Source organism: Lonchura striata, chromosome 6 (assembly GCF_050655825.1).
Source record: "Lonchura striata isolate lonStrDom1 chromosome 6, ASM5065582v1, whole genome shotgun sequence".
NCBI lineage: Eukaryota > Metazoa > Chordata > Aves > Passeriformes > Estrildidae > Lonchura > Lonchura striata.
In genome coordinates this window covers 11,785,634-11,807,515 of record NC_140708.1, presented here as the reverse complement: position 1 = coordinate 11,807,515, position 21,882 = coordinate 11,785,634, and the positions used below count along the sequence as shown (strand labels likewise).

The 21,882-nt window shown below is 43.3% G+C and overlaps 1 protein-coding gene across 5 annotated transcripts in view; it reads left to right on the top strand.

Moving 5' to 3' along the window:
- ARID5B (AT-rich interaction domain 5B) overlaps positions 1-21,882 on the top strand; it is a 156,314-nt gene that overhangs the window by 9,105 nt on the left and 125,327 nt on the right. For 2 of the 5 annotated variants that reach the window (XM_085583196.1, XM_085583195.1), the window contains 3 exons: positions 418-517; positions 10,290-10,392; positions 16,006-16,180. In XM_085583196.1, the coding sequence (XP_085439322.1) occupies positions 10,324-10,392; positions 16,006-16,180 (244 nt within the window). In that variant the 5' untranslated portion in view covers positions 418-517; positions 10,290-10,323. Of the gene's footprint in view, positions 1-417; positions 10,393-16,005; positions 16,181-21,882 lie in introns of all 5 variants that reach the window. The other 3 variants (XM_085583198.1, XM_085583197.1, XM_085583193.1) reach the window with 2 other exon arrangements.

Here is a 21,882-nt window from a genome sequence, read left to right as displayed (position 1 = left end):
ATAAACCATGAGCAATCAAAGTTCATAATATGAACTCCTGCTTTTACTTGAATACAGTAAACCTTCAGAATAACTCATAAAGCAGGAGATGAGATGTCTAATAAAAAGAAATGCTCAGAGCAGCCTATTTCCAGACCTCTCTCTTGGTCTGGATCTTGGCTACACAATTGCAGTCCCACTGATTTTACTGGAGTCACTCTGTGTTTCCACTGGAGAGACTGGTAATAAGAATTGAGACTTGAACCTTTTTTCTGTGACCAATTCAGAAGTATCCGTGAAAAGACTGCCTGTCTTTTCATTGAGGGTTTTTCCGTCATTCTGAAAGAAGAAATGAGATTGCAGTCAGCAAAGCTGCACAGTGATTAAAGATAATCTAGGTATGACCTGCAGGCTGAGTGACTGTCCCCTCTGTTCTAGGAGGAAAGCAATCATATGGCCAAATGCAGGATGGCTGGTGGGAGTGAAAACAAGTGAAATGGAAATTCCCAGAGCTGCAGAGAAAACAGAACTCAAACAGGTGGGATAGTATGTCTCTGTCCTGCAATCAGCACTGAAATCATGGGCCCAGTGTGAAATACTATGTGTAAAGCTCAAGTGTGTTAGAAAATAAAATGCTCATATTTAGCAGCAAGAAAACGTTAGTGGTATTTTGATATAAAGGATAAAACAATTGAGGATAATAGGATAACAGTAACTGAAGGTATACAGGCAAAGAGTGAAGGAGAGGAAACAAACACTCTGATTGATCAGGGCACAGTAACCTGATGTCATTTCAGTTGGGACACGAGGTAGAGCGCACTCAGCATGTTCGTATTCCAGGCAGAGGTCAGGCTGCACCTTCCAGGAGGATTTTCACAGCCACACCCAACAGGGAAGTAGAGGTGGGTACTTGCTGCCTGGGGTACCTCTGGCTGGAAGGTGGGATGGAGAGCTGGGAGAAGACACCTGGTGGTGCCCAGCACAGCCTGTCAAAGACCTTTGCTCTGAAGGGAGCAATTCATAACTTTTTAGAGTAGCACCCCAGGCCCAACAGAGGTGAAAAACCCCAAACCAACAAAAAACCAAAATAAACTCCCACCCTGAGAGCTTTTGCAGGGGATCTATCAGGAAAACCTCTGTCCCTTGTGGGTTTTTTGCTCTGGAAATGAAGCAAAGAGATTTGCAGTGAAGACCCTTTGTCAGTCCCCAGCCAGGTTAAATATAAAACCTCTAAAACTCTTGATTAGTTGTTTGGGTCAAAAGAGATCATATGCTATAAAAAAGCTGCCTTCCTGCATGTCATCCCATCCTGTGCAGCACTGCTGTGGAAAGGGCTTATCCTAAATACTCCATTCTGGTATAGCAGCACATGAAAAAAAAAAAAAAAGACACTTTATTAAAAAAAGAAGCTCTTTCAAAGAGTGACAGATGAATGTAGTGACAGATTAATATAAAATTTAAAACCTGAACATTATCCTCTAAGGGGAAAAAGCTCCTAAATACAGGTGCAAAACAAAAATGGCAGAGCAAAACCTCTGACAATGCCTTGCACAGAATCATTTATTAGGTCCCTGTAAGTGATCATTAACATGAAACTTACATTTAATCTAGTATTCAACCATTCCCTTTCATCTTCCAGCTCCGCGTGTTTGTGGGAGACAGTGGTCCTTCAAGCTGCTTTTTTCTCACTGGAGTCAATGTGCAGGGGACATAGGTCAGAGAAGGGAATTTGAATAGCCCTGTTTCAAGCTCATCTCTCTGATTCTAGCTTAGACCAAAAGAGGAAAATGATCACTTCTTCTTTAGAGCTGAGCAAATTCTTTCCAAACCAAATAAGCCCTCAGCTGTCCTGTCAGCAGTACAGCCCTTTGGGTCAAAGCACAGGGGAGCAGTGTGTGAGCTGCAGTGGGCTCAGGGGTGCACAGAAATACTCCATTTCACTGCATGGATGTGCTCTTTCTGGGATGTTGGCAACAGCATATGGGCTGGCTGCAGCAATTATTTACTTGTGCTGCTATTGCCAAAGCACCCAAGCAAGAGATTTCTAAACTAGCCCCATGTATCTGCCACACAGTGGTGTGTGGCCATCACTGACATGGTTGCACTGTGAACTCAGCTCAGTATCCTGGATTTCTGATGAAAACTGTTGCACACCTGGAGTAATATCTAAAGCCTCCTCTTTGACCTGCTCCTAGGACTGCCTAGCTCAGGGAGGCTGGTAAGATGTGAAATTGCCTCCCCTTTTACAAGAACATGGTTCACTGCTCCTCTAGGCCATGTTAGCACCTCTCGACAAATGTGGGTTGATGGCACAAGTATGGTAATCACTTTGGAGGTGTCCAAAACTCTGAGTGCTTTTTTCCATGTATATCCCTTTGTGGTGTATGCCCAGCTGCCCTGGCAGTCTGCACTGCAGATTTCAGTGAGTGGAAAAAGCATTTCAAATTGAAAGGAGGTATTTTAAATACAGTCAGAAACAACATATAAAATGAACTCAAACAATTCCACATAAAGTCCTTTGTTATATTCAAAGCACTTTCCCAGCTTGACATCTTTGCTTTTTTATATCAAATATAAAATTCAAAATGTTATATTCCAGGGCAGTATCTGGATCTAAAATATAAATATATTGAACCCCAAACAACCTTTTTTGTGCTACTGCTTTGAAACAGGACCTGAAGTAAACTCATTGTAAAGATCCAGAATATTATCAAGAAAATTCTACTTATCAAACTTTTCCTCCCTGTGTTCTTGTAAATAAAGAACTTCCCTGAAGCAAGCATGAGGAGCTCTGATAGCAGTGAGGAGCAGCCTGAGTGTGGATGGCTGTGGGCAGCAGTTCATGACTGCTTGGGGATGAGCATGAGATGCCTCAGGTGTCCCTTGCATGGCTCAGAACAAGTCAGCCCTGCTCCTTGGGAACGGGGCAGAGAGCTGGAGAGAGGAAGCTCAGTCCCATCTCCCAGGAGAACATCCAGGTTTGCACAGTGAAGGCTGGCACAACCCTGCAGGGCCTGGCAACCCTTCTGTTTCCTGACACCATTTTCTACAATGCAAAAGGTCAGTGGAAATGGTCTGTTGTGGTTCTATGCCCAAAAGGTTGGTTGCTGCTTTCTCTACTGCTAATTGCTGGTTTTAAATGGCTTTGAAATGACCTCACAGTAACTGAGTGCAGGTTTGGGTCCTGTGTGTACAAAGCAGTTGAAGTGAATCAGCTCAGGGATGTTTGGAATAGGCATAGCTGGCAGCACACAGCAAAGCGAACGGCTGGGTGAATTTGCATCTTGTTTAATACATCAAAAAAAGTTTTAAGCTGTGACTTGCAGAAGTCAAGCCAGGAACAATAAGCTTGTCTGGAGAATTCTGGTCTTAGAAACGAAAGGATACGGAACCCTGTCCAAGGTAAATATTGACATGACTCAGGATGAACTAGTAAAACGTTTAATGAAGCTGAAAATAAGGCATCTGGGATAGATGTTTATTGTTAAAAATGAAACATTCAAGCAAAAGTAGCATAGTGATGATGGAGGTTATTCATAGGGAAGCCAAGCCGGGGAAACAGCATCATCTGAAAAAAACTGACTCCAGCTATTTGTGAAACATGGAAAAATGTTAGAATTATAAGAGAGCTAAAAATGTAGGTGAATAGCAAACAGTTATTAAGGATATTCAGAGTGGATTTGGAGGCTGAATCATACCAAGGGAGAAATTACTCAGGTGTCCAGAATAACTCTATTGGCTTTGACAGATTTCTTGATATTTGCCTTTGTGTAATTGAGAGTTTACTCCGCTATGCCATATGAGGACTGAATATTAAGAAACCTGGAGGGGAAAAAAGCACTTTCTTTCCTTCCAGTATCATTCTCTTGATGATAGAGAATAGGTCACATTAACTTCACAAGGTGTTTCAGGAACACATTAGGAGCTTTTCCATTTCATGCAGTAGGAAAAGAAACAACCCTTGCAGAATACTGTGGAAATAATCAGAAAGGTTCCATTGAACTGGGTATGGGAATGAATTGCGCCACTATTTTGGAAGTCATCCACCTGAGTCTATGGTGTTACTGGAATGCTTTGTGGAAAAATCTATGTCTGGGTGAGGCAACACTACCTTCCCATGCTCAGTGGTGGAGATACTGGGGAAGAGATGCCGGGAGCTGGAATTGCCTGCTTAGGTGTGCTCTATGAACCAGCTTTTTTCTACCTCAGAAATGTAACCTTAACACAATAAGCACTGATTGTGTACAAAAGGTACCTTTGGTCTCTTCCCATGTACTGTGCCTATAGTTGCAGTGGCACAATGTCAGTTCAGAGCTATCTGGTGATTATGCACATGCAGCTGCAGTCCCCCAGATGGCTTCCTAGTACAGTACAAGGGCACACGTTCTTCCACCTCCAAGGCACAGGATAATCCACACAGCTGACCATGTGGCAGAAGGAGTAGAGTCAGGGACACAGGAGAAGCAGGAAGGGATGCCTGAAGAAGAGAGCAGCTGGGAGAGACTGCTGTCCTGAGGTGGTGCAAGTGCCCTTCCTCCTTGGCTGCTTCTGATGGATTCAGGAAAACCGTAATTGTGTTTGGCTCTGCACCATCTCTCAAAGCCTTTATCCAGGGACAAAGTGAATGCTACAATCTCTCTTAGTCCTCCAAGCAGTCTTTTGGAAAGCTGGGGTCTAAAATAATTGAAAACTTAGAGCATAACCATCAACTTCTTGGACTAGATATAGAAAATCCACAGTCAACCCATCCACTTCCTTCATCTCCTGTTCTCTGAGGAGGTTTCCTTTGGCCAGGCTTTTTGTCAAGGCTACAATCAAATAGTAGTTGATGGTAGATTTTATTACTAACATAAACAAATAGCAGGTTATTTTGTTATTGTCCCAAGCTTCAGAGCTGGAGCTGGTCTTTGCATCAGTGGGCTCTACCAGCACTGACATGCAATTGGAATGCAAAGGGGATGTTGATAATATAAACATATGTTACTTATGCAGATCACTGAGCGTCACTTCAGTGCTCTCTACAAAGCATCTCGGCCTGTTGATCCTCCAGCAGCTTCAGCCAAAATAACCCAAAAGCTGCACGTTTTCTGAGCCACTGCACAGCAGCACAGCAGCATCCCAAAGGATGAACACCCTGGAAAAAGATGTTGACACAAGCAGCAGATATGTAGGATCATATGCTGGCATTGCTGTCTGAAACTCAGTGCAGAAATGTCTTCTCTGGGCAGAGCAAGAAGGATTTAGTGGCTATAAAAGCACATCTAAAGCAAATAAGGGATTTTTATTGTCATTTTCCCCCACACCATTTTATTGGTTTTGTGCTCATAAAAACATTAGCTGATTAACTCACTATCAGAAAGGCAAAGCTGCTAACCAGAAGCTGTGTGCAAAAACAGATACATGCAGTGCCTTGATAGTGGTAGCATGAGATTTTTCTTTTCCTTCTTCCTTACTTTTAAACCCTGGCCAATATAACTCTTTTCTGTCATCATAACATTTGGCACTATTCCCATATGTACAGATTGCAACATCTGCAAGTTTTAAAAATTAATATAAAGTTCTGTAATTTTATAAGCCTTGCTCATTTTAATGGTCCTGAATGAGCAGCTCTGATGCAACCGAGACTCAGGCAGCAGATGAAGTGCTCTGCCTGTACTGAGCAAGCTGCTCCAACGGGGCAGGATGTCGGTGTAGTTGGTGCTTGTGTGGGTGATGATCATGGTGTAGGATTGTGCTGTGAAGGAACACAAGATGGACTTGAGGCAAACAGAAATTCAGTAAGTACCAGCAAGTGCAATCATGGGTACCAAATTGCAAAGTAATCACATTTGGTAGAGCTCATTTCTGTCATCCACAGTCCATGGAGATCCAGCATGAAGGTGTGAGGTTTCACTTTGTCCATTTTAAAGCCACATTGTACATGGACATGTAGGTGACCTTTCATAGATCTTATTGAAAGCTATAAATACTTAGTCATTACCTACTCAGGTATGTTGGAAGTATGATTCAGTATTTCCAGGTTTATTGAAATACAAGCACTCAGCAAGCAGTTTTAGGAATGCTTCACTTTTCATGTGTGTATATAAAACCTTAGAGAACTCTCTGATTGTGGCATATTTCAGCATAAAGGAAGCAGAAATAAAATCAGGCCCTATAATTAACGTATTCAGTTATGGAGGACCAAAGCAGGAAGAGACAGGTGCTTTTCTGAAAAGAATGAAAGATCTGAGCAGCTGATTCATGGTGAAGTAATATGCTTTTAGCTGAGAATGTTTATTGTAGCTGAACCTCATGCCATCCCTCAAGCCAATATCTTAGATGAATCAGCAACTTGCTAGCTTTATCTCAGCTGTACCAATGGAGTTTATAATATTGTTCTGTCAGTGCTATTTATACATCAGCACATGGCTGACTACTCCAGGCAGTGCTTTTTTTACACAGCCTTGGATGATGTCACTGTGGAGTAGGCAATTGTACTGAACAAAGGCTTTCTTCAGAGCAGCAACAATTAAAGCTGATGGCAGAGTACAACACCGGAGCCATGGAAATACAGAAACAAGCTTGTTACAGTGAGCTTATGGGCACTCTGTGCTCCCTTCCCCGGGACCCTGTGACTCTGATCAAGATAACCCTGGACCTCTCCTTCCTGCCCCAACAGGGTTGGCAGAGAGCCAGGGAAGCCCACCCTGTCCAAAGTCTATGTAGACCCATGACATTTCCTGTTTGCTTTCTTTTGCCCCGCTCTCCACATGGACATCACAGAATAAAGAGAGCTGAACCAACATATATCAGGGTAAGAGCCTTTTTTGGAAATCTTTGCCATCTCCTGATATTCCTCCCCTCACAGCCTCAGACCTCTGGGCTAGCCTGATATTCAGGGGGCTGTGCAAGGGGGGGAATGTCACAAGATTCCCAGTTTTAAGATAGCTCTAGAAGGGCTTTCAGTCCTTCAGTAGCTGGTCCCACTGGGAAATTACTTGATGTCCTACAGCTGTCAGTGCCCACCTGGCCTTGGAAATGTGTAGGGAGCAGTGTGGTCTGAAGCCTGGGGCTGCTGGGCAGAGCACTCACTAACCATGTAATTGTTTGGGGAAGAAAGCAAGTTCCTCCAGGAAAGAAGATCTGTGGATCCATTCTGCATCATTCGCTAGGAGAAACAGTGTCAGCCTGGAAGTCTGCAGCCTTGCCCTGAATGTCTTCCAAAAGCCAAGGGACTGGTATCCATTGTAGCATGAAGCATTGAAAGGATCTACAGTTATTTGTAAAGGAAGATTCCAGCATCCTCAGTTGATTGCCCTTTAATTTGTGATGTTCCAGTGAGACTGAAATTCTTCACTAGATCCCTATTCCCCAGTGCATCATGTGCATTTCCAGCTGTTTATCATCATTCCATAAGGCCAGCAACATGTCAACATCAACAGCTGTGTTCTCATTTGCTACTTGTATTGGAGCTCTCAGAGTTTATCCAGCACCACTGCTGATGAGCACTGTCCGGACACAGCGTGTGTCACTCTTCCCTAGAAGCTGCTTCTAGGAGCTCCCTCTGGACGTCCTCCAGGCAAGATGTGACAAGGTGGAAGCAAGGAAGAGAGTGTTACCCACCAGCCCTGCCTGTGCTTTGCAGAATGGCTGCAGTAATGAAGTGGTTTATTTCAGAAGTACTTATAAATTGGATACAATTACTGGCTACCTCATAGACAGAGCTGCAACATGCTTATCCTGCAGGTTCTGACCTCTCCTGCTTTGCAGACCTCTCCCTCCATTTTCCAGTGCAGGTTTAGACTCAGGTGTGGAAAACTGCTGTCAGCAAGGTTGTTTTTTCCCCATTAGGTTTCACAAATTCTCCAAGTACATTCCACACACTCTCAGATATCTGCATTTCCAGGCCTACTCCTAGGGACTGGTCCAGTTGCCTTTTTGCAGTTACAGTGGTCACCCCTCTCAGGGAATGGGCCTTCCCAGTACTTTGACACTTTTTTATCCTCCCCTTAAAATTACTTCTTTCCAAAGCTTCCTTCCAAAGTTTGTCTCTGCACAAAACCTGCCAGCATCTGATAAAGGCTCAAAACAGAAACAGAATGGCATAAATAGAAATTAAGTGAATTAGGAAGAGGTGCCAAAGCAGCAAAACGCTAATGATAGCTGTGATTGCATGTGCATGTGCTGTGCAGCTTCCAGCCCCTGCCAGAGTGCCAGGCTGCCCCTCAGTATTCCTAGGAACATATGCATCCACTGTGTCACTGGCACTGCCTGCTCCACCTTGGACTGAATCTTCTCACAGACTCTCTAGGAAGCTGGGGTCCATGCAAAGAGTTGGTGCCAGAGCCCCAACCAAGCCAGCAGCAGCCCTCTGTGGCTGGATGATTTTTCCTCACTTGCTAAACTGCATTTGTGCCATCTGGTCAATGCAAACAGCCTTATCCTCTAGACAGCCACATTTTGTGGAAATTGTGGTCTACCTGCATTGTCAGCTCAGCAATGATACTATATGGTTTATTTCCCTCAGGAACCAGAGGAAACCTGGGCCAGATTCCCACCTGGTAAAAATCAACATGACTAAGGTGAAGTAATTTTGGACCCACTGATAGTCTTTGTTAATGGCCAGGGCTGGAAAGGTAGAGCACATCTTTTGCTACGTGCTCATTATTGATGCTGTTTTTCAATAAGACCATTGATCACCAGTGAACAGGAGATACAAATGTGAGAGCTGTTCTCCTAAGCAGCATAACAACAGAGGGTTCCAGGCTGAGATCCTTCCAGAAATGGCTGTGTATGGTGCTGGCTCTGCTCAGGTAGCCCTGAGTCCCTCAGCTAGGCTCCCACCACCCTTTCCCACAGAGCACAGCTTGGTCTCCCAGAGCTGTGATGGAGATAACCTAACCCAGCCTTATGTTGGTCTTGTTTTAGAACCCTGGTTCTCTTTATTCTACAAATTAGGACATTGTTAGTTTGAAAATACAGGCAAAGTTTTAGAAAACTTTTGGGATGAGAAGAAAATGTGGAGACAATTGAGAAGGGATATAATAACCTGCCATTGTTGGGTTGCTCTGCCTATGCATATGTTTTTGGCCTTGCTGAGTATTTAATTCTGGGGACCTGTGCTTTTGAGGGAGGAAACCTAGAAAGGGATTTTTATTAGATCTTGTGCAGAATCTTTCTTGCCTTTTGCTGCTTCCTGATGCCCTTCCTCACCAGCTTGGCTTGCTGGTCTGTATGAGGAGTGGCTCTGGGGCAAGGGAGGGATAAGATTTGCACTTCTGTGAGCAGCTGTTGGTCTGAAGCTCACAGGTACTGCCAAGTGTGAGCACATCAAACTGGAGTTGTTCTTCTGTGATGTAAAACAAATGGTGAAGTTCTAGAGTGGTGGTTTAGAGAAAGGTAATATCTCCTGTCAGACCTGCTGACACTCTCAGGAGAAAGGGGTTGAGGTTTTCAGCACATGGGTCTGTGTAATCAAAAGGAGTGCACTGAATGAATGGGCCTGGAGTAAGGGAGGCAAAAATAGAACCAGCCATCTGTCAGTACACTCCAGGATGGCTAATTGGGAAGCCTCAGCGCTCAGCTGCTGAACGTCCTGCCTGGTTTTGCCACGGAACAGAGGCAGCCATAGCAATCTCTCCTCGTGGGCTGGGCACAGCTCAGAGCAATGTGGTGAGCTCCCTCAGTGCACTTCTGAGCACATGGGGTCCTGCTGTGTGTGCCAGAGGCATCTCTGTCCTAAGGATTGTTATCTTCCTGTGGTCAGGCAACAGGAGAAGTCCTCAGGGCAGAAAAGGTAGGGGAGGACTTGAGGTAGGTTCATTTCTGTTGTCTCCTTCTGCATGGGCAGGAGACTTTCCTTCAGAGCCAACAGCCCAGCTGCAAAGGCTGGAACAGAGAGGAGGCAGCCCAGCTGGAGCTGTTGCATTTATCCAGAGGAGATCCTAACATTACTTTGAGACATTACCTCTGCAAATGGTAGTCAAACATTATAAATATATACGTAGTGTGTATGTATGTAATGATTGATTTCATAGTCACCACACAAGTTGGAAACATTGCTAATGTGATGCTTATAGACAGGAGTTAGTCCAAATTAAAGGCAGGAAATTCCAAGGTATTGTTCTTATGGAAGCTGTGACAGCTGAATTATATGGGTTTGTTAAGGAACTAAAAATAACCTCATTCAGAGTAGATAAAAGCATTATGTATGAGCAAGGAAACTGAATTACAATTGCAGTGGGAGCCATAAGTCTGAATATCTTGACTGTTGTGTGCAGTAAATGGAAACTCCACCATGCTGTTATATTAATTTGGTACTTTTTATTTAGGGACAAATCTTCAAATTCTTTACCTTAAAACCCAATGAAGGCAATGAAGAGTTTCAAATATAGAAAGATTCTGACATGGGGATTCAATGCCTGGTTTGTAAAGGTAGGATGAACTTCCATCTTGATTGTTTCTGCTGTCATGCTTTGGTGGTGGGTGTGACTGTGGGAAGCATCCTGCATTGCCTTCAGATTCACCAGGACGAGACTTCATAAAGTTAACAAATCTGGAATTCATCTCTTGCTGATCCCAGCCTTTTCTGAGACAAAAACCATGGCAGGATCTTGGAGAGTGCAAACCTGATCTGGTAACATCCATGGCACCCCTCAAGGCCACGGCACCCCTTCCCACCACAGCACGTGTCTGCTTGCCAGAAGGGGCACTGCCAGGCTGTGTCCCAGCTCCCACAGCTCTCCCTTCCCAGCATCTCCCACTGGGATGAAGGACCAAGGTATTTGGCTGCCATCAGCCATGCTGCTGCACCCTTGTAGATGCCAGGCAGTTGGCTTGGCAGGAGATGCCAAGGGGCATCTTGGAGAGCCCTTTGGGCTAAAGAGAGCATCAGACAAATTCACTGCTGCCTTTGTTTGGGGAGCACTGAAAGCCACCCTGGGGTTTGTACCTGCTGTCCCTGCTTAGTGGCCATCCTGAGGGAGCATCCTGGCAGACACCAGCCTTTGCTCTAGGCAGGCATAGGGAAAGCACACCTCTGCTGGCAGAGCTGGGATGGGATGCTCTCCATTTAGCAGCAAGCTGAAATTTTACAACATGAAAATCTGATTAAAACTCAAGTATTTCAGCTGCCCTTTCTTCATCCCATATTTGAAACCTGTATCTGTGTGCTGGCTGCACTTCTGACACCCAGTGGAGCAGCTTTTGGAGATGGGTTAGGGCTGGACTGGGACTGTGCCCCAGATCTGGCAGAAAACAGTGCCTGGGTTTTCCACAGTGGCTATCAGCGTTTTTCTGTCATTTTATTGCAACATCTCTACCTTGCCACTAGTTTTCCTACTCTGAGACAGTAATTGATCTACCTTTTGTTGCCACAACATTACTCACCTGGAATTTGAGACATTTTGCTTCTGCTTTGCTTTGTTTTAATCAGACTTGCTTGAAATGTCATACTGAAATGAGAAAAGCAGCAAGGCTGTAGAAATCTCAGCTGTAGACTGCAAGGCAGTAACTGCATACAGAGCTTGGCAGGAGGCACTGGGACTACCTGAGAGTACCTCTAATTGCCATCTATAAATATCAAATATCAGTATGTGTAGAGAAGGCGAGTGCAGAGGACAGAAAATAGTTTTACTCTATGCTGTAGTATGATTCATGCTTTTAAGATCAAGATTAAAAGTCTCTGTTAGGTTCCAGACTATGATTTTATTTTCATTTACATCAAAGGATTTAAGAGCCTTCAAACTCCAGCATTTTTAAAAATAACTTTTCAGCATACTGTCTGGCAATGTGAGTCCCAGTTAGCATGGAAGAAGCCAGGTTCTCCTCATATAAAGCAAATAAATAAAAAATCTGAATTAAAGAAATACCTTGTCCTCAATTTAACTTTGAGAGTTTGTATTGTATTTTTGTTTCAGGAAAACGACTTTATGAAATGTGGGCCCTTGTAGCCAGGACATAGCCCTGGCTGATTAGCCATACAGATCAGCAGAAACCATGCACCATAAAAGCCTGTGCTTTTATGCAGGGTTCAGAGCCTTAATTTGAATTTTTGGGCTTGTTTGTATTTCAAAAGCAAAAGCTACTGAATTGCATATTGAAAACCACATTTCAGGGCAAGTATCCTCAAAACACAGCCCAGGTTTGATCAAAAGGTTCTCAAGTCTGCAAACCTTTTGACAAACCCAATGAATGTTTACGCTTTCTAAGTAAACTCCAAACCATAGGCTGGCATCTTGCTATGGAGTTTTTTCAGATTTTCGCTGTCTTCCTCTGCCCCTCTTACCTCATACTCCCTTACCCCAATTCTTACAAAAATCCAATCTGTCCTTTGGAACTGGACTTTCAAAATGGGAATTTTAGTATTTTTATTAATAAAGACACGAGCAGGCACAACAAATAAACATCTTCATAAAAGAAAAATATTGAGCTCTATTTGTAAAATGCCAAATAAAAACCAGTTTTGTATTTTGGCTTTCTTTAATGTCCATTCCTGTGGATCCGACTGCACAGAGTTCACTAAGATAAACCTTACCACATATAGAAATAGATTTTAATTACAGAGCAATAAATACTGTATCTTTTTTTGCCGTATGCATTTTTCTATCAGCAGACAAAAGCTGACATTTATTTTACTGATAGCCCTATATTTCCCCTCCCGCTACCACCACAGCAGAATTTCCCTTGCCTAAGGAAATTGAGAGGATCAGAGCACATCTGATGTTCCATTAATTTAAAACGGCTGCCAGGACTTGCATATTGTAGCAGCTTTAAAATGATTGAATTTGGATTATTTCAAACTCCGGAAAGTCCTGCCTTGCCTGACAGAGGTGTCTTGAATGACAAAATAAAATATGAATATGTCGTGTCTGTACGTCCTCATCCTTGCATGCAGCATTGCAACAAGCACAATAGAAGCCATGGAAGGAACAACCCTAATTTTTCCCTTTTTTTTTGGTAGCAGTCCCCTTTATTAAGCTGTAGCCCAGCTAAGTGGAGACACCTGGTGTTTGCTGCAGCAAGTTCACTAAAAATATGTGAAAGGGTAGGAGGAGAGTCGGGGTGTCTGGGGTGCCCTGCCTGGGGCACAGCCAAAAAATTCTTCTCCCATTGTGGGGGCTCCTCCTGTGAATATCACCCTGCCCTGAGCACAGAAAGGCTGCTACATCCCAGCTCTTGTCCTGGGGGGAAGCTTCACCCTGTCAGGTGTTAAATAAAACACCAGCTTTTAGGCAATATCTGTTTTTTAATGCTTACTGGATAGCTTATGCTAGCATAATTCCAAAAGCAGAAAAAGTTTATGCACGGCCAAAGGAATATTAAAGTTTCACTACAAAAGAAATATTGTGGCTGCCAAGGCCTGATTACTCATAAACCCCACAGCATTATCACCATCCATCACTGCCGAGCTTTAATGACCAAACTAAAAGGAGACATCAAAGTGGGGGGGTGGTGTCGTTGTCGTTTTCCAAGAGTAAGATTCCCTAAATATAGGACCAATAGTAGAGCTCGACATATTTTTTGACCAAAAAACTTGAAAAACCATTCAAATGAATCACAAAACATATGTTATGTTTTGCTGTAAAAGCCATGAAGTTTGTGCAGTGTTCTATTATGGTGACTGCTTGGCTTTTCATGCATTCCTAAATTACCATGTAATCTAAAACCTTGTTTTCAGCTGCTCTATATTGGAAAGTCCCTTGCAATAATCAGGATGATTACAGGCTAGTGCAGAGAACAAAACTTGTTTGTATTATTGCAAATAAAAATGTCGTTTATCAGAAATTTTACCTTTCAAGGGAAAAATAAAAATAATAATAATAAACTTTCTCTTTTCCGTGGCTGGAAGTATTTTAAGCATGGGATTAATTTTGGCCACTCCACAACTTAAAAACACATGGATTCTTGGTATAAAAATATGTTTCTTTCCTGTAGGGACTTGACTCTAATTGGTGTGCCAAAACTATCTCACAGAGATTTCATTGTCTTATCTACTTACATCATCTTAATGTGATTTTATTTTACTTTGTCAAAGTCATATTAACGTAAATGTGTTCTTGATAGCAAACAGAGTTCTTTTTTATGCTAAACAGGATTCAGCTGACTCTAATAAAACAGCTTGCAATCCATTAGGCTATAACTGTAATATAGTTATTTTGTTTCCCAAATAAAGACCGTGTCAGAAAGCTGTATAAGGATTTTTGTCTTGTTTTTCCACAATAATTGCTTGGGTGGGGTTACATTCTGATCTTTAAATGAACAGTATCGCTTGGAACAAACACTTCATATATCTTTTATCTTCCTCTTGCAATACAGTTCTGAGTTTTCTTTGAAAATGCAAAGCTACTTTTCCAGATAAGTCATCAAAATGTTTCCAAAGTATTTTAACTGCCAGATTAACTATATCTTGAATACAAAGATAGATGGCTTACATTCTTTATGCAGAAATCCTGCCAATGCATAGCAACTAGCAACAAATTAATTTCTTTTGCAACAGTGGGAAGGAAATAAAAAAAAAGAAACCCTGCTTTGCTATGCAAAGCTCAAAAAGGTAAATAGATATTTAAAAAGAAAATAAGGTTACTCATTCTGAAAGGGTAATCTGTAAGCAAAGAACAGAGGATTAAACATACATTTGCTCTCTTTACAGAATCTGTGTTCCAGCCTTCTCTTAATGTATTCAGCTAATTAAGGACTGTGGTGACCTTGTGGCAGATTCTGAAATCTAGTAATGTCTATTTTTTATTTTATTTTATTTTTATTTCTTTTAATGCTGCCTCTCCCACAGAGCTTAATACAATCTGTTTCAGGTCAAAGTCTGTTTATGTCAGCAATGTTCATACTACACAACTAAAATGTTTTAATGCATTTATCAACTGAAAATATTGCAAACATTTCATTTCCTTTGATACAGACAAAAAACCCTCTGCCTTCATTGCAAATTCTTGTTCATATGAATCACTCTGAGTAATATTTGCTTTAACTTTCGTGTGGTTCTACAAACAGCCTTTATATGGCTGGACTTCAAAGCTGGTAGAAATAAAGGTTAGAAATGTGATAGGAGTAATCTATTATTAGGCATGAAACATTAAACCACTTTTAGTTATAAGCCTTAAAACCTGAATAATATAGATTTTTAACTTGCTGCATATTTATTGTGTTTTCAGTTAGTTAAGTCATTTAGCATGGAGGGACTGTTTGGAAGAGAAATATTTTCCATAGGAACACAGACCACAATTGGGTTTAATTTTTCCTAATATTTAATTTAGAAAAACTGCAATATGGTAACAGACGTCTCATATGTCAAAGCTGAAATACTCTGCTTGGTGTTCCTTGCAGTGTAAAATTAATCTCTTACCAGCACGCTGACCCGAAAGGCAGGTTTTAGTGAAACAGGCATGGGGTGACGGGAGGGGTGTGGGAAGGGAAGATAAAATCTCCTTCAAATAGCAGAGAAAGGAAAAAATTAACACAGAGGAATGTCACGGAGTTTGCCATTGCCGTGCAGTGACATGAGCTGATCCAAACGTGCATGTGAGGGGTTTATTTGACCAACATGCCCCACACCCTTCACAGTTCATCCCTGTCACCCCACAGTGCTCTGTGGGTATCAGATCTGCAGGAAGGCATTGCTGAGGAGGGATGTGCACATGAGCCCTTGCCTTCACCCCTTCACTCCCCTTGATCAATTCACATGCTCGTGGTCCAAGAGGAGCTGGACAGGGAGATTGCCATGGCTTTGGGGACTTTCAGCCTGTGCAACCAATGGAGGCTGAACAGTGTTGTTCTTGTTCTTGGTTAGGTTAGGTTTTTGTACTAACACAAGAGCATAAAAATAAGCTGAAAACATGTAACAGTTCAAGCCAAACAGGTCAGCCAGAAATAAACTACCATTTAAAATCCAGAATTTTAAATCTTCATGAGCCTGGGAAAGAACAGGAAGGCAGCCTGGGTCCAATCCTGTTCCCACTCCTAGCAGTGGGAATTTTAACATTGACAATACAAGACACATTGCCCTTTTCTAAAAATCTAATTTTGTTTCCTTAGGTCCAGCTCTGCCAGCTTGCCGGGGCTTTTGGCTGCCCTGCACAAGGTGGGATGAGGGGATCCACTTGCCCTTTCCTGGTGGGTTCAGTGACAGCACAAGGACATCGGCCACCTCTGTTTGTATCGCCAGGGACACCTTGGCAATGTGGAGAAGGAACCCGCTGCATCACATGGAGTGGGTAATATCCAGATTTACAGCATGTTTGTGGGGCAGGTGGCATCTCTGAGCTGCCCTGCTTTCCCCTCGGTGTCACAGGGGTTTGAAGGACTTGGTGGCTTCCCTTGCAGCTGCCTGCAGGTCAGGCACATTGGCAGAGACCAGGTCCCACCTGGCCAGCTCTGAATGAGGGAGGGGTCTTTAGAGCAGCAGAGAAAAGTCATGAAATGTGTGAAACAGGAGAAGCCAAACAAGACCCCTCCAGTGTGGAGTGGGGAATGGCTCGTCAGGGAGTGGAAAACTCTCACTATTTATATTTTGGTCAGTGGAAGAAAGGGTCACACCCATCCATCTCATTAGTATTAAAAGAATTGACAACACCATAGTCCCCACCTTTCCTTCTCCTGTGCTTCTCCAGAGCACCTGGTCCTGTGCCAGAGGGTTTAATAGGTTACCCTGCAAAGCCCGGGACCGTGGTGTCATGCAAGGTTGCACATTCCCAGGAAGTGTATGTGCACAAAGCTGTAACAGATGCAGACTAAGGAGCCATGGCCCTGGCTGGCAGTGCTGAGAGGTGTTAATATTGCTGGGGAAGGTGAAAACATAATTGAAACCATTTATTTTGGGGGGCATGCAGGACACAATGAGGCAGTAGTTTCTGAGCAACAGATACCTGTAATTCACCTATCCTAGTTTTACAGATTTTTAATTTGTTCTACAAATTTGGCTAGTTGCAGAACATGTAAACACCCAGAACTGCACACAGCAAACCATTAAACATTAACTTATTGTCGACTTAAAAAAAAACCCACTCATGATATTAAAAACATAAGGGGAAAGAGATGCCAAGCTAGTGAATGAAGCCAGCTGACTGCTGAGAAGAGGCTACAGGGTTTGCTCCTTAGCTTTGCTGTTTTCAGTAATCTGACTCACTGAGATATTTTTAGACACAGTAACAAGTTCCATTGTTAAGTAATTTTTCATTTGAATTTTTCTCAAATTATGCTGTCCTTTTGGCCTGCAAATCCCTTTCTTCAGCAAGGCAGTGCTGCTCTCCACACCCCAAGGAGGAAGGGGAGCTATGGGGAACTCTGATGATTTGGACCACATGGTGGAACAAGATAGATCTCAGCGTCAGGTTGGCAGGATATTTCCCTTTCTTCAAAGGTCTCCAAACCCAGCAAGATTTTCTTTGATATCTCTCCAAAGGGATTTATCAGCATTGGGGCATACATTTGTTTAGATTGTTCCTGTAGGGTGGGACTTTCAAAGGAGCTAAAGGATGCCAAGTGCCAAATTCTCACCAAGTTCTCCATAGAGACTTCCTTAGCTTCCTTTGAAAATGCTAGCTGTGCTCCCCATTGCTCTGTGCATCCCTGCTGGAAAGGTGCCCAACGGTACCCTCACAATGTGGGCACAAGGGATACAGGAAAGATTGTGACATTTTTAAAAACAGGAGGAAGAACTGGTCTGAGAGGGAGGAAATGCATGAAAATGTGCAGGTAGGGGAGGAAACAAGGAGGGAAACAGAGACCAAATTCCCTAGACCCATCACTGTTTGTTTTTTTTTTTTTATTGTTCCTCTCTGCTTATTATTTCTCTCAGGTTTTCCCTGCCATGTTTTAGTTAAAACAATAGGTGAGCATCTATTGAGATCATGGGCAGAACTCAGGCCCTGTGACCAACTTACGCTCATGCTCTGGGCTCGAGACACATCAGAACACACGCAGGTGACCTGACAGTGCCAGGCATTAGTCTGGTCCCCCTCAGGGCTCCCATAGGAAAAGCAGAAGCTGTGCCCTAGGACAGGGCCACAGGGAAGTTAGAGGTTTGGCAACTGGTTGTCTTATGTACTTTTCATGAAGCAGGGGCTAAGTCCTCCCTGATGGTAATGCACTGCCTCAGAAGTAAGCAGGAGATCTACAGGGAACTACATGGACACATGCAGGCCAGTGCCTCCCAAATAACAAATGCACTGATGTCCAGGGGAGGACTGCCAGAGCAATTTGTTCTCCTGCCCTGGGGAAAAGGCCTGATGAGGGCTGTTTGGAGAGGATGTCAGAGAAGGAATTTTTATTTTACAAGTAAGGAGATACAGAAGCTCTTTCTGATCTGTTATAGGTGTGTTAATGATTTGTGAGCTGCAGCATAGCTTGTGGTCCTCTGGTTATTTTGCAGGCTGAGAAGATTCTTCCAAGTTCTTTAATATCGTATTTGTAGTCATGTACCTGGCTGGTTTTTTAAATGACAAGTACCTAGAGATTGCTGAGAGCCACAACATGTCTTAAACCTAGTTTCTCCTTAGTGCTTGTTGGTTTCCAGATACAATTTAAGATGTTGATTTTGCCCCCAACTCCCCATGACTTAGTGTTGCAAAGAAAAGCGATTCTGTTAAAATTTGTCTTACGAGCAAAGTAAACCTCAGCACATCCTTTCTCATCCCATGTTGATCCAAGGATTAGATGCCAGCTCCCTAATTCAGTGAGGACAGGCACAGACCTGCTGCAGTAGCTCTGCCTAGTCCTTCTAAAGAGAGTGAGGACAGCAGGGTGCTGAAGCAGAGAGGGGGCAGAGGCCCTTGAGTCGTTATCTCTTGCAGAGAGCTGGAGGGCAGAGAGAAGAGCCTGGAGAGACTCCCAGTTTGTCACTGGGGCAGTGAACAGGGCCAGCAGCCAGCTTGGGAAGTCCTCAGTTCTCAGCCAGGAACGATTGTTGAAAGGAGCTTCATTAGGGTGCTCCTGACTGTTAAGTTTTGGGAAATCAGTTTCACTTTGATTTATTTATTTCAAACAGTCAGCTGCCAAGACTAAAATAAGGACCTCTTATATGTGTTTTGGAGAGCTAATAAAACTTATTTACATGTCTGCAAAGTCCTTTGCCATGCACACTTAAATCAGCATTGCAAATCTATCCGAACGTGGTGCTCTGGCATCAGCCTCCAGGTGACATGTAACATGTTTGCAGTTTGATGGCCTTCACTCAAAAGGCTGAGTACAGTATTCTTATATTTAGGTTTATTTTTGGAGTTTATGGTTGAAAGATTTCGGCTCTGGGCAGCCTTTCCCATGGCTTTTAGCAACGACACTTGCAGTTGTGTTTCACATAATTAAACAGCCAACAATACTTAATGAAGAAATGAATAACATCAATAAAGTAGTAAATAATTATATGCAGGCAAACACCAAAGACATTATCCATCAGGCAACAGCTGTGAGCATTAGTTTTGATTAATCAATAATGTTGTACAATAGGAGCAGGAATGCTGGCCAGGCCTCTGGGGGAATCACCAACGCTTTTCTAAGCAGCAAGCATTATGATTTTAAGCAGAACTTTCAGCAGAATCTTTAATTAAATGTAACAACTAAGATCTCCTCCAGCAGCATTGCTGCACTTCTCAAAGCCCACCGAGCAGCTGGAGTTTAACCATGACCTATTTAAGGAATTTTCTGCAACTGGGAAGGTTTCTTGGTATGTCTGTGTTGGGGAATGCTGGTGGGGTACCACGTCCATCAGCAAAGGCACTGTTGGGCCAAGGTGCTTTGGTGGGTTTGGTGACCCTCCAAGCAAGGGACCAGCAGTGACTGGTTAGTGCCACCTGGGAAAAATGAGCTGGAGCTTTTGGATCTGCCTCTAGCAAGGTGGCAGAGGCATGACTGCCCAGCCTGCAGCTGGAGCCCTCAGGGCCTCATCCCAGTCTGGGCAGCTCTCGGAGCAAACGCCTGTTCTGTATTTTGTTTCCAAATGTAAATACAGCTGAAATTTCCCACTCATGCTGCAGCTCCTCAGGAACCTGATGTGGGCACGTTCATGACAAAAACAGCAAAGTCTGGTTCATCTTTATCTGTACCTCCTGGAAGAGGAGTCTTAATGAAGCGTCCAGGATAAACAGAGCTCCTCTTCCAGGCATACCGCTCTTGCTGAGCATTCCTGCACCAGCCCACTGAATTCCATGGCACCGCTGTCTACTCGGACAGCATCCGTGGATTGTGCTGAGAGGTTCCACTGCAATCAGCCCACCAGAGCACTGGCTTCTTCCTTTCCTTTGTATTTTTTCCCTTCTTTAGTGTATAAGAACTTTAAAAGAAAGTAAACCATTGAGAAAGGTTGATCATGGCTCCAGATCCCAACTTAGATAAGGCACGAGGTTTTATAGCCACTAAAAGAGAGAGAGGAGAAGGGCCAGGAAGGGTTTCTGGCATGTCTGGGGCAGGTTTCCAGAGTCTGCACTCACATCTTGATGGTTTGTTCCTCATGAAACCAGTTGCTGATGACTTCTTGGCATCTGCATAAGCAGCAGCAGCACCACATTACTTCCACCATGAGTCCAATGCTGGGGATATCTCCCCACCAGCAGAGATAGGAGCATGAGAAGGGAGTCAAGCAAAGGCTGTAGCTTGGCTTGACATGAACAAAAGATGTTCAGACCCACTCCTGAAGGGTTACTTTTATTCTCTGAGATGGCAGATGCACGTAGGAATTTTGCAAGCATAAAGCACATGGGTTTGTTGAGCTAAAAATGGCACATCTGGAGAGGGATGGACAAGGAAAGCCCTTAGTTCTTGTTTGAGAACTGGAGGTTTACAGAAGGCAGTGGGGCACATGACTTTAAAACTCAAACAGTGCCCAAAGAGCAGTCTTGAAGCCTTTTTTCCCAAGCCTTCTCAGCAGGAGAACCAGAAACAAAAATCTCACATGATAATTGCTTATAGTGCAACAAACCCCAGAGGGTTTTCTTACCCACTTCTCAACATGCAGGCACTAATAAACTCCTATGTTAACATTAATATTCCTGATAGTCTCTGTAGGCTCCTTCTCCCAAACGTGAATCTCATTAACATCTGCAAGCCCAAAGTAAATTGGTCAGTGCTTAAAGGTGTATCCTGTAAACTGGGGGGCTGCTGCCTGCTCACAGCCCCTCAGAGCACCTGCCAGTCAGCACTGGTAGCACTGACTGCACTGCACTTCTGGAGTCTGAGACGGCAAATGGGCACTGCCAAATCTACACAAATCTGGTAACATCTCAGATAATGCCAAGTGAAAACCGCTCGCATTTCTCCTTCAAAATCAGCAGATACAATTATGGTCTCCTCCCTCCCCTGTGAAGGATGTGTGGGGTGTTCCCAGGGGCACGGAGCACGCGTGTACATTTCTCTGTGGCTGCTAAGGCTGGTGAGGACAAATTGACTGTGTTTCCTCTAAATAAAATCTCAATTTCATGTTTTTCAATAATTAATGCAGTGTAGGTAGCCTATAAAACTCATGGCTTTTCCTTTCCTTAGAAGACAGGAAAGCATATCAATAAGCCACAGGTAAGGGCAGGGTTTGGAGGTTTTTTTAGTTCTTTGTCATATTCTTTCACAGAGTAACCCTATTGGCTTCTTCAGGAACAATATTTATGGCAGATATTAATTTGTTCAATGATACAAATTTAAAAATTACAGATGAAGAATAAGTTTTTGGTATGATATAGACCTCTTTCCAGGAAAGCAGTATCTTAATAACAGATAGGGTATGGACACAGCTTCAGAATAAAGACTTATTCTAGGTCCAGGTGTAACGTACCTGAAGTACTACTTTTACCTAACTGGAATAAAGCTTCTGCAGACCTTTTCTTCCCAGGCAGACAATATTTGGCATCTTATGCACTGCATCAGATAAGATAGGTGGATGATCTTCAGGTATTTCTCTGCAGTCCTGTTATTCCTGCTTAGTTTTATTGA